Source organism: Galleria mellonella, unplaced genomic scaffold, assembly GCF_026898425.1.
Source record: "Galleria mellonella isolate WM207_F2 unplaced genomic scaffold, CSIRO_AGI_GalMel_v1 utg1432, whole genome shotgun sequence".
Classification (NCBI taxonomy): domain Eukaryota; kingdom Metazoa; phylum Arthropoda; class Insecta; order Lepidoptera; family Pyralidae; genus Galleria; species Galleria mellonella.
In genome coordinates this window covers 1,010,903-1,028,896 of record NW_026441998.1, presented here as the reverse complement: position 1 = coordinate 1,028,896, position 17,994 = coordinate 1,010,903, and the positions used below count along the sequence as shown (strand labels likewise).

The following is a 17,994-nucleotide window of genomic DNA, read 5'->3' as shown; positions in this document are numbered from 1 at the left end:
TCACTTCTGATACCTCCATGCGTTGCCATTACTGATGAATAAGGTGTTATATCGTTGTACCCTAAATTCACTGTCATCTCACTCTTTAAACCGATACACAACCATACAAACACAACTACTTCACGGTAGAAACCCGGACAGAGGTACCCAAGCAAAGGACTTTTGTACAAAGTCTCCCTCTGGTATTATATGCAAGAGTAATATACATCCATACTCACAAACTTTAGCGTTCATAACAGTAGCAGTATTGGCACATTTATAAAAAGCAATACGGTAATATGAAACTACCAAATCACTTAACGTTTTGACAAGAGACTAAAGTAAGTCATGTCTACAGGCTATTATCGAATAATATTTCATAGAAAGCTCGACAAACAAAGCTGATGGAGCCTGCCATTAGGTCTATGAATAAATTGTTAGTTTACCGTCGACAACCCGTCGGATATTATGGCACACATTAGATACGAGTAATACTTCCAATGCATTTTTTATTTTAAAACTAGGTAAGTATAAGTGATTTTTTTAAATAGCTAGTCTTAATCCACAATTTTATTTTAATACAATTTCGCTAGTATATATAAGCTTTTTGGCTTTATATATACATATATGTGTGTGTGTGTGTGTATAATAAATAAAGCTGTCAATATTCCCTGTAAAATTCTACATTTTTGCGAGTACTTAGAGTCACATGACTTTGCTTGGTGTTTTGTCGTAATAAAAGACGCACCACTTTAAAACGAGTTGACTCTTAGCTCATATTAAAATTTAAGGTTGTGTTCCACAAAAAACGGACTTCTATCGTGACAAAATTAGTTATTTTTAAACCGATTTTGTAAAAATGTCTATGGAATCAATCTGAAGGTACATTATCTTACATAAAGGAAAAATTCAAAGCGGTTTATAAATGACGGAGTTACGAGGTAACAAACAAAAATATGTACAACCGAATTGTAACTTCCTCCTTGTTAGAAAACGGTTGATAACCCACAAATGGATAAATATAATAAGTTATACGAAACCACTTGTGTATAATAATCATATTTATTTTAACATTGTCACAATCAATCAAAGAATATTCAGATACAAATAATCTTTAAGAGTTGCATCAGTACAAATAGATCATAGAACAATAGTGAAATAATATTTTGAATAAGATTGTCCGCTTTTATCAATGGTTCGTGTTCATACAAATATCTGGGTCGCCCCCACAATATGTTTGACAAATTGTCAATAGAATACAATGTGTGGCAAGCAGGTAACTCCTCCCACCACCATTACCGATTTGTATGTACATAGAAAGCTCTGAACGTGTACAATCACGAAGGTAACAATAACAATCGATGTTGGTAATTGTCTATTACGAGTATTATGTCGTCGGTTACATCTTCTTATATAAGATATATAGTTTGGAGTCTATAATGTTTCATTATAGTCTCCATACTATATCTTATCAACAATTAATAGTTATGTATTTATTCATTCTTTAGTATGATACATCACACCAATCGTCTGGTCTACAAATCAATATACCCTGTGTTATGATAAACCAGTCCAGAAACATCTGAGAATATAACCTAGAACTAAACACGAGGCAATTCAGATTTCCTAAATCAGTCCAACCGGGAATCGATCCTGAAACCTCATTTCCGCAAAACAACCACCCACTGCATCACTAAGCTCATCATAATATTACCTCCCAATTATCCTTTAGTAAATGCAAGTACCCAAATACAATAATTATATATACCTAGTAATAAAATAAAAATCTCTGCTCAAATTAATTATTGAGAAACTGTAAATTATGAACCATTTTTTTTAATAACTGTTTAGAGGGAAGTCTTCTAATGTTAATATTATCATCGGAAAACGCGTTTCAGAGTTGTGAAAAGAATAAAACCAAGAAGTTGAATATATAACCGGGGAAGGGTGCAGAAGAATGATGTAATAATATTATTATTAGAAACTCTCCTTTTTCTTTTGAGGTAAGTAAACGTAATTTACAGAACGCTTTTGCCTCTTACGCTTTGTATCATTTCATCTCTCCTTATTTTTTCTCGAAATTTACTCGTATACGATATGAGATCATAAACTTTTCTGTTTTGATGACAACGACACCATACTTATTAACGATATAACGATATTAACGTCATCATACTCTTTTAATTGATATCTAATACAAATATTATAAAGAGGAAAGATTTGAATGTTTGTTTGTTTATTTATAATGGATAGACTCAAAAACTACTCAACTAATTTAAAAAAAAATCACATATAAATAGTCTAGCATACATTATTAACAAATAACATAGACTATATATTATAATGTTCTAAAATTCCATCTAGCTAGTATTCTACATTCTATATATGATTTGCAAATGGCAAAACTCTCAAATAAATTACTGAAACTTCTCAATATTGATTTTGTTTTTACCAAATTTTTCCAATTTTTATCCAAAAATACCAAAAAATAACAAAATTGAACATTGAGATAGTTTCAGCTACCATCTACAGTGTGTCCTTTATATTTGGATTTCTATTTAACTGAGCTACTAAATATACCCACTATATTATTATAAACTTACTCCTTTTTGTCTGTTGACTTACATATCCAGTTACTTTACTCTTTACCTTTTATTTAGACTGTGGCCATGTGAAGCCACCTGTATTATGTTCGACATATTTCTATTTTTAACCTAAGCCCAAACAAAAACATTCATAACTGGCTGAAATCGAAATAATTGTCATAAAAATATTTTATATTTAAAAATAATAAAATAATAGGATTTTTAAAATAAAAGTAAGTTGAAACATTAAGTATAACATAGTAATAAAATGAACAAAATTAGTCAAATTATTTATTCTCTATTTTATGTTTTAAAAACCTACTTCGCTGATTATTTACATAAATTTCTAATATTTTTAATTGAATTGGTTTATTCATAGTAATTATTTAGAGAGATTCGTAATATAGTCAAAGTACGTAATACTCATGATATAGTCGGAACATCGCTTCGGTTCGTTCCGTATTCAGCGAGATGATACAATATGTCATGCTTTCAAGGTCGGAACTGTGAGCTCAGCCGTTGAATTTTAAACGTTCAATGCATTTTTAAGCTGGCTATCCGTTTAAGCACTTAATCTCCACGAATAGTACGCCCCCGAGACCCGACAGGACCCTAAATCACAGGTCCAGTTACAATTCAACATTTCGTTTGTGAACGTTCGAACGAAAGGCTTTTGAGGAATTATTATTAAACTTTTCGTAGATTGGAGTAGTATTTCTGTATTGTGCATACAACATAACGAAATCAAAATCCTTTTGAAGAAGTGATCTGCTACCGAAACTAAACATTTTCATAAAGAAACATGGCTCCAAAAATTATGATCCCTTTCCCATACTAACTTAGCAAATGCGCAGACTGGTAATTATTTTTCAATTTCCAACCTATATTTCTTTAAAAATAATTATTCTAAATAATGTAGAAATTTCTTAACATGGTTGTGTGTTTGTTATTCAAACAGGTTTAAATAGTTGAATGTATTTGAATGAAATTTCATACACGAATAGCTCATATACTAATTTAATACATAGGATACTTCACGAGGACAGTACCGCAAGAAACAGCCAGTAATGAATAAAATTTCGTATTCCATCAACGAAGATAACGTTTTAAATTATTAACACTCGTTTATTTTTATAGTTACTTAGTATTTAATTAATCAACCCAACCGAAGTATCTCTTCCGCATGGCCGAGCTGTTACTATTTCAACTCAGTTTGCGTACTTGCTTCATTTTCCCGAATCAAACATATTCTAAAAGTTGGCATACTGACAGCTGTGAGCTGGAGTCAACAACCTAGATATGATATATCACTATATTTCATATAGAAGTCTACTAAATTCCATAACCGTATCAAAAAAATTATCTCATTTTCATTTATACTCGTATTCTTACATATTTAATTATTAATTGAATGACACAATTAGCAAGCTTTTGCAACACGTGTTTCACCTTTAAACGAGGCATCTTCTGGTAAATTATTAGATCACTGCTCAGCTCCTAGTGTCAACACGAAAAACGTGCGTTAACGAAATGGCAGTCGGAGATTGACGGCTAATATGGAAGGTTGTGGATCTTTTAGTAGTAATAATAGTGGTCAATCTTAAAGTGTTGGCAGTCACACACATGCTAAAGTTAGCGGAATCAAACAAAATAATTCAAATCAAATAACCAACCACCAAACCACCAATATTGTTATTTACATAAGAATAGTGAAAACTCAGTTCTAATTATTCTTAATGCCTATACTTTATATTAACGGTTAGTTTTAATATTATCATTAACGCCACAGGTATCCCTGCACATTAATATACAGCTGTATATTCGTCTATACAGTTAGATGTGCTATCGTTTGATACACACTTCTCTCCAAACACAGCGTGATATTAATTCGGTAAATCTTCATTAGCATATATCCGACATTTGAAATACACATATTTCATACTTGACTTTTCATTAGCATTAACAATTATTGAAATAAAGTCACTACCTACCTTTATTATAACTGATTTGCATAAGGGTTTCACAGGATTAGTACATTCAATTTACTTTGATATTTATATATTTTAAAATAAAGTCGATATTCGTTTGACGGTAGATAGAGATCGTTAAGACGGGATATCGAGCGCCTACGCATTGTCCGAACACACGAACACTTAATTAGTCGCTTCTCAACAAGTCCCAAGTTGTTATTTATTGTCTGACACACAATTCTACTGATTGTGTACCCATACCTCCAGAGTAGAATAGATTTCGACACAAGATGGATGGCCGCGACGTTTTTATGAAAGAGATAATTATTTGTCTCTGATTGTATTCCATTCATTATAGTTTGTGATATATTGTTATTAGAAATGTACGTTTAATGTAAATGAGCTCAATAAAAATACAATTTAAATCTATAAACTTAATTATTTTAATATGACTTGATCGTTTCGCGAAGTGACATCTTAATATAAATTAATTACTCATGTGAGATAGAGATATTTTGACCGTAGATTGTCTAGATTGTCTAGATTGTCTGATAAAAATTACATTATTTATATATTTTTTAACTACTTTCAAATGAAGCAGTTTACCAATTTCGTATTTAGGTGTTATTTTGTATCTTCGCCATTTCTCTGAACACATTTTGCAATCGATATGATTTATACATAGATTATATGAATAGAGCATTGATTCTCAAAAACGGGTCAACCTTTTGTCAGCTAATTGTCAAATTAACTGACTCATTTTTTTATCAGTGTTTTATATACACATGATGTATCTTAACGTAGCATTTAATTATTTAATAAATAAAATTAGTTTTTACGCTAAGATGCAAAAATTATAAAACAAGAAAAATATAAAAATTATAAAAGACACACTCATAACTGTTTATTACGCAAAGTTGTATGAAAAAATTGATCCGCTTTTCTCGAAACTTTTGTATGGAGACAGTCTATATAATCTAAGTATTTATATTTTTGTTTTTTTTTTTACCCACGATTTCGTCCACGACCGTGTTAAATTTACTAACTGCGGTTAAAAGTAGCCTATATCCTTGTCCTATAATACGTCTATACCAAATTTTATAGTAATTGGTTAAATAGTTAAGTCACTGTAAAGTAACAAACAAACATAGTCTCATATTTTTAATATAAGTAAAGATTATTATATCAGTACCAAATTATTAAAAATTAAGATTAAAAATCGACTAAAAAAAATAATTTATTACAATTTTATGATTATTATTATCATAAAATAGCCATTGTTAAACCCAAGAAATGAAAATGCCAATATGTAGCATAATTCAGTTGAACCAATTCCGTAATATGACCGACCCTCATATATTTCGGTCTGGAACCTTCTTCAAATGAAACAGATCTCGCCATGAATGAATTATTTATTTGCCACAATATTATGAACGTACTTGGCTCTTATAACAAATTGAAACATTTTCTTTATACTCCAATTTGCTTGTTATATTTAATATTAATAATACATATTTAAATTTTCACTTAAGAACCTTTTTATTCTCTTATAAACTACAGCTATATCCCGCAGAGAGCTACATCTGTATACCAAATATAATTTAATATTTATGAGGACCTATGTGATATGGCGTAAACTGATACTGAGTATAAATAATTAAAGATTGTATCCAATCAAAAAAAAACCAGACTTCTATTCTGACAAAATTTAAAAAAAAGTTAAAGTTATTTTGATTTAAAAATTAAACTATTGGATCGATTTGGATAAAATTTCTATATAATCTGTAAATTTAGATAAAAAAAATCCAAATCGGTTTACAACTGACGAAGTTATGAGGTAACAATCATAAAAAAAATACAACCGAATTGAGACCCTCCTTTTCAAAGTCTGTTGATGATTTGTAACTATTTTATCTCAACTTCTTTTTTTTTATATACAACTTCGAATAGCAAACAAGCTGACGACGCACTATAGACATGAGCAGCACCATGGACACAACAGAGTATACTGTTTCTCCCATGATACCCCCCATGCATTGCCATTCCTAAAGACTCAGGTGTTATTCCTCTGTTATTCAACTTAAAACATATTAATTAATATATTATAACTTTGTGGATAATTGATGTTATTTATATTGATTTACATGATACCTATAATGGTAAATAAGCTGACGACCCACCTGATGTAAAGTAGTAACAAACAGCACCTTAGACATTACAGAACATACTTTTGTGCCCATGGCACCTTGAATGGCAATGCATCCTCATGCATTTCTATTTCTAGGGATTAAGATCTTATGTCTCCATACCCCGTAATTTCACTTTAAATTTAATTTATTTTAATTACTATAATACATTAACATATTACATTCATGTTATAAAAATTTAAACACGCTATTTCAATTAAACAATTAATTTCTTAGCGATTAATATCACTCTTCTCATATTAAAACATTAAATTATATCTGGAATGCACGGTATGAGGAACACGACATACCTACATTAATTGACAACCTTGGTGGTGTAGCATTTTATACACAGCCGCACCTTCGGCGGTTGTAGATTCGTAACCTGTGCATAAACTATTAAAACAATGTAATTGAGCACTCCACCTTTTTATAGTCGGTTTAAAATAATTAACAAAACAATCTTTCGTGACAGATTTTATCATTGTAATTAATGAAGGAGACTTGAACTGCGCTACTAACTGCACCGTCAATGTAATTACAAGTATATTTAAACCTGTTAATAATCCACGTCTCTTCATTTCAAAACGCGTTTAAATAAATAAATAACATATTTATCTTGCCATATAATAACGTAATTATTTCACTTATTACGAGATTATACTCTCAATTGCTCCATATTATCATTCTTAAAAAATTGATAAGTGTGAGTGCATCGGTAGCTCTGAGGGTTCCGCACAGTCGGCGTCATAATTACTTGATTATTCATACAAAGTAACATAATTATTTACATTAACTTGTTCCGTTTAAGTTAATCAACACTTAACTGTATTCTAGAATAATTAATTGAAAAGTACAACTGTTTTTTTTTTCCTTTTTTTCTTAAATACACATGTATTCTCATAGCAATAGCACGAAAATACGTTTTTATTATATAAATTTTGGTTAATTAGAATAGTGATTTCGATAGTTGTTATTATTAACTAGCTGTGCGCGTCTTTGTCCGTATGCAAGATAAAAATATCCCCAAATTCGTTTATAACAAACTGGTCCTTATCGGCATATAATAAAGGTGGGTATTTATCCTATAAAATTAACGCCGCTATAAAGTTCTTTTTTCAGTAATTGTCATTAAAAATACGGGCTCCTAAAAATACCGTTCGCCCAATCAGCTACCGATTCAGTAACGAGGCAATCAAAATTTTAATGATAAAAGAATGTAAGTATGTAATGTCCATTTTACTTTAATCTCTCGATAAAAAAATATTATCGTAAGTACATTAATTACCTATATCTTACCCGCTTAATAATGTAACCTGATACGACTGTACATACCAGTATCTTTTAATTAACGGTAAAACAATATTAATAGTTCTGATATAGCTACTGTAATGTATTATAAGTATACTCAAAAACAAAAACTGTAACATAAACTTACTCTACCTTATAAATTTTTATAACCATTTTTTAAACTTTTCCAATTATTCTTATTGTAGTTCACAGCGTTTACTCCCTTCTTGGTCACATACTAGGTATGCTCGATAAAAGTCATATTTTTTACAATATTGTATTATTATTTTTATCTATGTCCGTTCGTCTTTTTGCTCCAAAATTCGTAAACTGTTTTACAAATGTTTGATTACTGGCATCTTATTGAACTAATAGCATTGCTACTGTTAACAACAAGTATTAGGCTTATTAAAGAAACTTAAACTTAATTAAAAATAGAAATCTAATACAATGCAACTAGATTCTCTGCAATTAATTATCTATTAGTTTTAATAAATATTTTTTTTAGATAATTGATGAGTTATATAAATATCACTGCGTAAGTTTATATTATGTTAAAACCATAATATAGATACGGAAAAGGATTATAAGAACTTTTTAATTGCCATAAAACAACAAAGCAGTCTGCGCTCATTTAATTTGTCTAGGTGAGTAGGTAACAGGCTGAAATACGAGTAATAATAACTGACATAAGTATATTTTGACGATAGCGTCTAATTATGCGCCCTGAAAATCAACACAAGTTAATATATGAATATTAGACACTTTAGTTAAGTATTTTGTACAAGTTTCAGATGAACTTTTTTTTTACATATGAGTGATATTATCATAATTAGGTATATTCGTAAACAGTCCACAAACAATTACAATAGAAATCTGCAAATTGAAACAAGTGTGTTGAAATACGACGAATCACACCTCTTTACCTACCTACTTATTATATCAATGTAGATAAAGTCGAAATACCTTAACAACAATCGTGGCACATTGACGGACGCCTCTTCAATAATGTAAATAACCACGGGACACGGTATTTGTCAAAAGAACAAACTGAACAGACGAGCTATTATAACAACAGGCAAATACTCGTATGAAGCGTATCCATTAAAATTCAAATGATATTCCGTACCCATAAATAACGATGGATTGTTTTGGGCACACAAGTGACACCCACGTCTTTCACTAATAAAGATGTAAATAAATCCAAGTCCGCTATGCATCTAAAATAAAAATAAACAAATGGCATTTTAAGCAAAACGCCTTTTAGTAAATCTGCATTGTATAAAAATAGTAAACATAATGGAAATGGAAATATAATGAAACGAATTACAGAAAATTCTATCGCGTTCATATTTTTAGAACATTTTTTTATTAAAACATAACATTAACATGTCACTCGGTATAGTATTGTTTAATATAAAATTTATAGCATATCACTGCTATAACAATACTCATATCTTTTTTCTTAAATAATTTGCATCTACCGATTATGAAAAAAGTTCAACCCAAATTCTGTTAATTTTCAATATAGTTAATTCCTTATTCGTCTACTTGTATTCCGTATGTACTAGTACACATGATACATCCAATCACTTAAGTCTTACTTCATAAATCTTAGGAAACACTCCCCTTTACGTAGGAAATTAACTGTCGTCTTCTAATCAAGCAGTTGTTCGGGAAAACCTTTATATAGACACATATACTCATAGACAGTTCTGTTCATAAAGATATATTTATAAAAGGTCTACACAGACAATGTACATTTTGTTCGCGATCATAATTCATTACTGTATAAGCCGTGTATTTGCAAAACACATGTGCACTGTAGCACGCAATTTAAAGGATTGTATTATAGGTCGCTGGTTCATATCCGGCTCGAAGGACCGCTATACTCATATACAAAAAGGAGTCTTTCTGATTATATTTAGTTTTATTTTTACGTCTTGTACACATTCAAACAAAAATATACTGAATTTTAATGTATTCAAAACAAAAAATTATCAAATTTCACATTTCCGTTCAATACTTTCTTGAACAATTATGACCGGTCTAAAATTTATGCCAAAGATTGTCTCTTACTGGACTTAAAAGCAAAGATAAAGGAAAATTATGTCCGTGAACAAAATGTCACTTGTCTGCTCAGAACATAACCTTAAGCCACAAATAGAACAAATGATCCAAGAACGAAGAAAAGAGTCGGTATTTTACCGCTAGTAAAAAAATCATTAAAAAAAATCGAATTATTCTTTATTCAAGGTGTAGTCTGTGTATCAAATTTCATTTAAATTTATTCAGACGTCTAAAGCGTGTTTTAGTAACAAAGATTCATACATTTCTACAAACACACAATTTTGTAATTATTCAGTTAGGTCCATAATTTAGACCGTTAAATTTTCAGAATCCTTTAAGACCAGATGTTGTGCTAGCGAAGTCTGTCTGTCATGTTTCTCTAGCATTTAAATGAAATGAAACTGATAACCTCAGTGAAAATACTCTGCAATGCTAATGTCTTGTACACTCGGCACCAAGTAAGCTGCTAAGCGACACCACTTACTCCTAAATAAATTTAATTAGTATTTCTTTATTGTCAGAGACTTTATTAAAAAAAAACAACTTCAAATTAATAAAAATAAACTCTTATCATACACACTCAGATACGAGTCACACAATAGTGTAATGTAGATCTAAAACCACGCTCTAAAATAGACTATAAACATAAAAAAGCTTATTATAGGGACCGTATCAAACATTTTATTTTTCACACAAAAACAATAAATAAACGTTTCATTAAAAAGAAACAATATTGAAATGAAATTAGATTACTAATTTCATGGAAATTCCATTTCTATTATTTCTTAAAAATAGAAAAAAGTAATTTTGTAGGCAAGTATTAAATGTAGGTCTAATTCTGTGGGTAAATATTAGATATCGATCCATACAACTGTTCTTCATATTTTAATCATAATAATCTGCAATATCCAAACTCATAAATAAATGTTAAATGCGAACACAAAACAAGTTGTTACAACCAATAAAGATTTATTAACCGATGAACTTCATTTGATTGATTTATGTTATGAGCAATAAGCGACGCTAATTCGTACAAATGAATGCCATGAATATCTATATATTTTGATTATTTTTATTACAATACTCACTGATTGACTATTATGCAAGTTTATTGTATAACGGTGCACCTATAACGATATACAATCAATAGTAGATTACTTTAATAAAAATTATAAACAATTCACACCTACTTTCATAAATTACTAGTGTACATGTTTTCCTTACTTATTTCCTTACTTACTTATGCTTTTGTGCTTACTACGCGATAACTTAGCTATTTGTTTACTCACGAAGGATTAGTTCTCGTGTTAGTCCTTTTCAATTAATTAATAATGAAAACTAAATTTGAAACATTATTATCATAAAAAAAATATTATTTTAACGTTCTTACTTTCAGGATAGTCGAATGCTTATTTTGTTATAAATGAAATAAAAACGATTTCTGAATAATTTCTGAATAAATTTTTGATTTGCTACTTTTTATATACAAAAATAATAAAATATTCAAATATTTGAGCAGCATCTACTTCATAAAAGCTTTTAATGTTATTTATTTAGTTGTAAAAGTGCTGAATTACAAAATAAATTCTATAACACAATACAACATCTACGTTATTTGTAACAGTAATAAATATATTGTGGCCGCCACAAAACAAAGCTATCGATTTTCGCTGAAGAACTCGCTTCATCGCTCTTTATGATTAAGGGATGGCGCGTACTGATAATTATTTTGGCTCGCCCCGTTTCAAAAGCAGATGTTTGATACACTAAAACCAACCCTCCTTTTTACAGTTCTATTGCAAAGGGGATCGTTATCAAGCACCAGTTACGATTTCCCCACAATTCCCTACTTTTCATAATGATTTGTACGCGCGTCATAACGAATTTTAAGAGATAATTAACTGTAATGGTCATTTACGCCGAAAAGTCCAAACTCCGAATTGAAATGCGAAGTTAATTTCATGAGTCATAATCGTAGGCTTTGTGTCACGCAAAGAAATTGTATTTTTCGACTCGTAAATTCATGTTATAATGTTGGTAATGAAGATAAAGGTAGAATTACGATCAACGATCTTATTTCACGTCACATTGAATACCTACTAATGACGGTTAGCTTTTGTACTATCGTTTATTTAATTTGACGTAAATGGCGTCGATTTTCTTTCTTTGTCCAACAGTGGGACACAAATTAGTCTTAAAAAATTCACTTACTATGTATAGTCTTTACGATATGAACTTTGAAAATGATTTTTAGACCATTTTCCATTTAAGTTGTCATACCTACAAATTCGATGATAATGCGACGATATAATGCCATACAGATTGTGTAATAATGGAGTCGAATGATCAGGAATTTTATTCTTACTCCATTCACTACGATATGGATAGTGTAAAGTAGTTTTCAAATAAATATTATATGATGTTTACCATCGTATTCTGTTCTATCGTGCTCGTTTAAAGATGGACACAGTTATCAGCGTGGAAAAAATCGCGCAAGAGAAACTTATGAATTCTTCTTGCGTTTTATAATACTTACTATTTTTTTCATATTTTCATTCAAATGATCTTTATTCAAATAGACTTCTTTACAAGCACTTTTAATTCGCCATTTTTTAAAAATGCATATTCATTCATATAACAAATTCAATTCGATTCTTTACCATTTTCAAAATATGTGATCTTAAAAATATCTACCCAAATACTTTCTCGACTGTATCGTTACAAAGGTTGTAATATTTCAAATTGAATTTACATATTTATGTAGCTATTATGAAAGTAAACATGACATTTGAAAATTCCCATAGGAATGGAAAATCATGGAGTTAAGAGTGAGCGAACCCGTTGTTCTTATAGATATCTAAGTTTTTTAATACATAATATAGCATCGTAACCCGAAATTGTGGCGATACTGGTTTACGTTGGTGAGATAGTGAGATACCAATGAGTGATATACGAATATGTAATATTTTATAGAAGAATCGCATGAAAATCTTCTAAGAAGAATCGCATGAAGATCTGTCTTGGTCTCAAATCGCCATATATCCTAGATATATTGTTAGCAACCGGGTCACTAACCTCTGTTACTAAAAATCCTGTTTAATACTTCTTCGGATATTCAATCTAAGAAATATTTTAACTCAATAAATAGAATATCTAGCTTTAAAACAGCTAAATAAGAATAAAAATTATATATATATATATATATATATATATATATATATATATATATATATATATATATATATATATATATATATATATATATATATATATATATATATATACGTATATACGTGATTACAAATATCCAACACATCCAAACAATTTTGCAAAATTTCACATACTACCTAATTAATATACTAAACCAATATCTCCAATTTTATGTCGTACCCTTAACATACCTAAATATTAAAAGTGATTAATAGTGTAGTTAAAATGTTGGTATAAAATTGCCGGAAGCCAATGTGCTGTTAAAGATAAATTCATTATTGAAGTTGAGCCATAAAATTAAATTATACACTCGATTCCTATAATTACTTAATTAGATATGTACATGCAAGGTGGATATTCCATAATAGGTTGTTCGGCTATACATGAATACGCTCCCCTAATATAAATTGAAATTGAGACTTTATACAATAGTTCCCAATCTTTTTTTACCAGGGCCCGCTAAAACGTTTTTATTCTGAACTAGAATATCAGACCCTTGATTGAAAACCACTACACTACATAATATTGCTTATTACGTAGAGGTTATACCATTTATATATTTGAAACTTAATAAACTATAAAATGAGATTAAAATAATTCAGTTGAACTTTAAAGAGCAGATTTTTAATTTAAACTTATAATACTTTTTTTACCAATTTTTTTGTCGGCTTCTTATAATAGGTTATGTTGGTTTAATGATTAATTAAAAAGATAATAATCAAATAACAAAAAATATTCTTAATTAATAACATAATATTTCCAATCACTTAGTTGTTCAATAAAAAGAAAAATAGGTAAAGAATTTTGCTGAGAATAAAAATATAATTCAGGGAATTCTACAATGAACCCTTAGGAATTTATTCGCAAAAAAAAACAAACTTCAATCTTAATAAAATTAATTTCTATGGAATCACTACGGGAGTAAATAATTCGGATAAAACATCATCAAAATTGGTTCAGCATTCAGGGAGATATTACATAACATTTTTACACATAACTACACACATTTTTTTTAAATCATTAAAATATCATCATCATCATCATATCAGCCATTATCCATCCACTGCTAAACAAAGGCCTCTCCTATAGACTGTCATAAAGAACGGTCCCAAGTCACCTACATGTACGTTAAAATATACAATAGAATATTTTCAATTTATACAACGAGAACGTACTATGTACGATGGGCCGAAATCAATCAGACCCAATTAATGTAGTTACATCATATAGTGGACAGCAGTTCGGATATCGATTTGCGTGAAATATCCGGGTGTTTGGCGCCCATCAGTAGCTGCGGGCGGAGGGCGTGCCGCGGTCACTGCGATAGGTGAACGAATAGGTATTAAGTACATGTTAGGTACGTGACGAACGTTCGTTAACGAGTTTATTGGCAATTCAAGCTAGGAGATAGATTAGAAAATGTGTACCAGTAACTACTCATAAGGACTATTACTCAATTGGTAGGTACCTACCTACTCGAGTTACTATTTCGATTTGTCATAGCTTAAAGATATGTACATATTTCACACACACGTTACATTGAAGTACGAATTATCTATGCCTATAATTACTACGTATTCTCTGAAGTATGAAGTAAATGACAAATATTTTTTAAATGATCCAAACACGAAATTGAAAGATTCAGTGATTCGGTTAATCTTGGAATCCCATCACCGTTGTATTTAATTATATAAAAAAAAAAACATATTTATTACGAGTATAATTCTAAATTAAGATCCGATAAATACCTAATGACAATTTTCTTTTATATTAATTTAAAATCAATTTATTGAACTCTAAATTGGCTGCCCAATAGGCATAAGCTACAATTGAAACAATTTAGGAAAGTTGATTGGTAAGGTCGAACTCGTCACATCTCTTTAAATAAGCAATGACGTCAAGATATTTCGAAGAAGTACTGGTATCAACACTTATTTAAAGAGTAGGTATATTACAGTCAAATGTCTCAACCGATCAAAACTATGTATAACTTCAAAAAGAAGTCAAAAGTATTTATCTACCTTGACTGTTAAAAACATAACAGTGACAAATAGTTACAATACTGTATTTTTGTATCAGTTCATTTCATTCTAATCCAATAAGTGGTTTAAGCGTGATTGTGTAACAAACATCTCTACAATCTTTCATATTTATTATATTAGTAGGATTAATGCATTCTCCTCTATGAGATTCAATATCGAACTTAGTTTGAGATTAATCCACTATTGCTTCCAATTCGTCATTGTCGACTTTAGTTTCCGGTCGTCTCGTGGCTCACCTATACCGGCTTTTCAGCTCGAATTTGGACGAACGATCAAACCAAACCAATAACTTCGTTTACGGTTATTTAGGTACAAGTTTTTGTTATTGTGTACTGTTTTCTGCTACATTATATATCGGTAATGTGGATGAAATTAAATGCGGTTTTTACTATTACGTTCCTAAAAGTTTAATTTGAAAACTGGTGTATGTTTTATCTTGTTATATCATGAAGAAACGGTCTATTTAATTGATTTTCCTACTTCAAAATCCAGGCGTACGAGGTAACGAGCACAAAGCTAATAATATTACACATAAATATTATATATAAGTGATCGTTTACCATCAGATGGACTGTGATCTTTGTTTGCTACCTTTGTGGTTTAAAAAATAAATAAATAAATATGCAGGTAAATCCTAACCCTCGATGATTTTCATCTGTTAATACATCACATATATAATAATAGATAAATTGTACAGTTCAATCAATAAATATCTTGTATCTTTATCCAAGACTTGCGTATAGGTACATAGAGCAGTAACTGATAAAAAATATCTAGGTAATGGCCTAAAAGATAAAACAGTAAATTTCATACGACTCAAAAGCAAGTGTCATAACATTTAGAGATACTTAATAGTTTTTATAGTTTGTTTTGATTTCCATTTACAGCTAATTTGATAACGTGATTATACCTAAATATTTATAAGTAAAATATGAACTTTGACGACGCTAAAATAAATATGACCGACTTAGTGCCAATAATCAACGAGTACGCTGTTATCTCACTGATAAGGGACGATGAAAGCCAATCTCGCTGTGAAAAATATTTTACTCTTTCTCAGTCGTGTCACAGCCCTCTGATATGATCTACATACAGCCGGTGCGAAAATATTTTTAAAACAATGAAGGGCATTCACTTTTATCAACGCATCGTCGCCCGAGGGGAAATTCTGAAAAGATACCGTGAATAGGATTCCGCAGGCAACGCCGGCAGGCTATCAGTTCAGTGAATGGCTATTAACCACCTCGGGGCGACGATAACGTTGAAAAGAGTCGTTGTACAGTTTGTTTGTCCTCACTAATTACCTCGTCCTCGAGTTGCTGCAGGTTCATCGGCGGGCTCACATCCCGTACTCCCTCCGCACCGGAATACGCACTCTCACTCACTACACTGACATTCACGCCGTGTCCAGCCCCGTCAATCTGGTTCCACGGCACATCGTCATCGTATACCTCCACATTCACCAATCCACTACCGGAGTGGAACCGCCACGGAAGGTCAGTGCCGCTCTCTCTTGGCCTTCTTCTCTTATGTCTCACTTTGTGTCTAATGAACTTCCCGAAACCGCTTCCGTATTCTTCCTCCAGCATCGCATTGTTCAGCGAATCCAAACTAACTTTCAATTTATGTTTTGGGGGTTGTGTGGTAGTAGAGGGAGGTCGGGTAGTTATGGGGTCTCTGCTCAGGCCCTCAGCATCCCACAATTGTATTCTGAGTATATTATCGTGGGAGGGAATGTAGCCGCGCGCGGTCGCGAACGCGATCGCCGCGAGTGCTAAGACAAACGAACGCACAGAACCGTCCATCTCTCACGGCAGGCGCGAGCCAACTGATCTGATCCACGGGCGGCCGCCGACGATTTTCCCGCGTTTTTCCGATAACGCTACATACAGCTACGAACTTGAGGAAGCAATAACATACAATATACATCTGACATCAACGCCTCCCACCTGCCCGTAGATAAACATCGCTTAGTACATTAAACTTATAAAAATATACAAATAACACCAATAAATAAACTATTGAAAAGGATCTAATGTATATCAATTGCATAAATAAAACAAAGTTTCCAACTAAATAAAATCTATTCATATAAATCAACACAACTGTCGTGACAACTACAAATTATCGTTTTGTACTACAAATCTGAACTTATCAGTGTTTATTTAATCATTAGCACAAATATCTAGCTACTGCAAAAGCTTACAATAATGCAAACATTAACAGGTATAACCGCGTATAACAATAGTGTAATACATATACAGGGTGGGAACAATAAGTAGATGTTACAGTACGAGCATTTAAGCAATATAATGATAAATTGTGCCTAAGTATAATTAAGAACTGAACTTTAATTGTGCCTCCCATATATTTACTAAATTGCAATTTATGAATACTGTAACATAATAGCTAGTAATAATCGATAAATAAGACAATAATACAAATATCATTAAATGTACATATGAAATAATAAAATACTTATCTTGAAATGCAATAATACGTGTAAAAAACTTTAATACATAATAATCACACTCGTACTACATACCTAGCACTGGTGATTACCGGTACTTATAACTCGGCATTTACAATTATAATAATCGTATGAAAGACACAAAACAATACAAATTATTTATATGCTTATGGTTTCTATGTAATTTTTATT

General features: G+C 30.8%; 1 protein-coding gene across 1 annotated transcript in view; it reads right to left on the bottom strand.

The window, feature by feature from the left end:
* LOC113520761 (G-protein coupled receptor Mth2-like) overlaps nucleotides 1–17,220 on the bottom strand; it is a 78,246-nt gene extending 61,026 nt beyond the window's left edge. The window contains exon 1 of the mRNA XM_052891745.1: nucleotides 16,637–17,220. Within this exon, the coding sequence (XP_052747705.1) occupies nucleotides 16,637–17,137 (501 nt within the window). The 5' untranslated portion in view covers nucleotides 17,138–17,220. The remainder of the gene's footprint in view (nucleotides 1–16,636) is intronic.
* Between the last annotated feature and the right edge of the window lie 774 nt (nucleotides 17,221–17,994).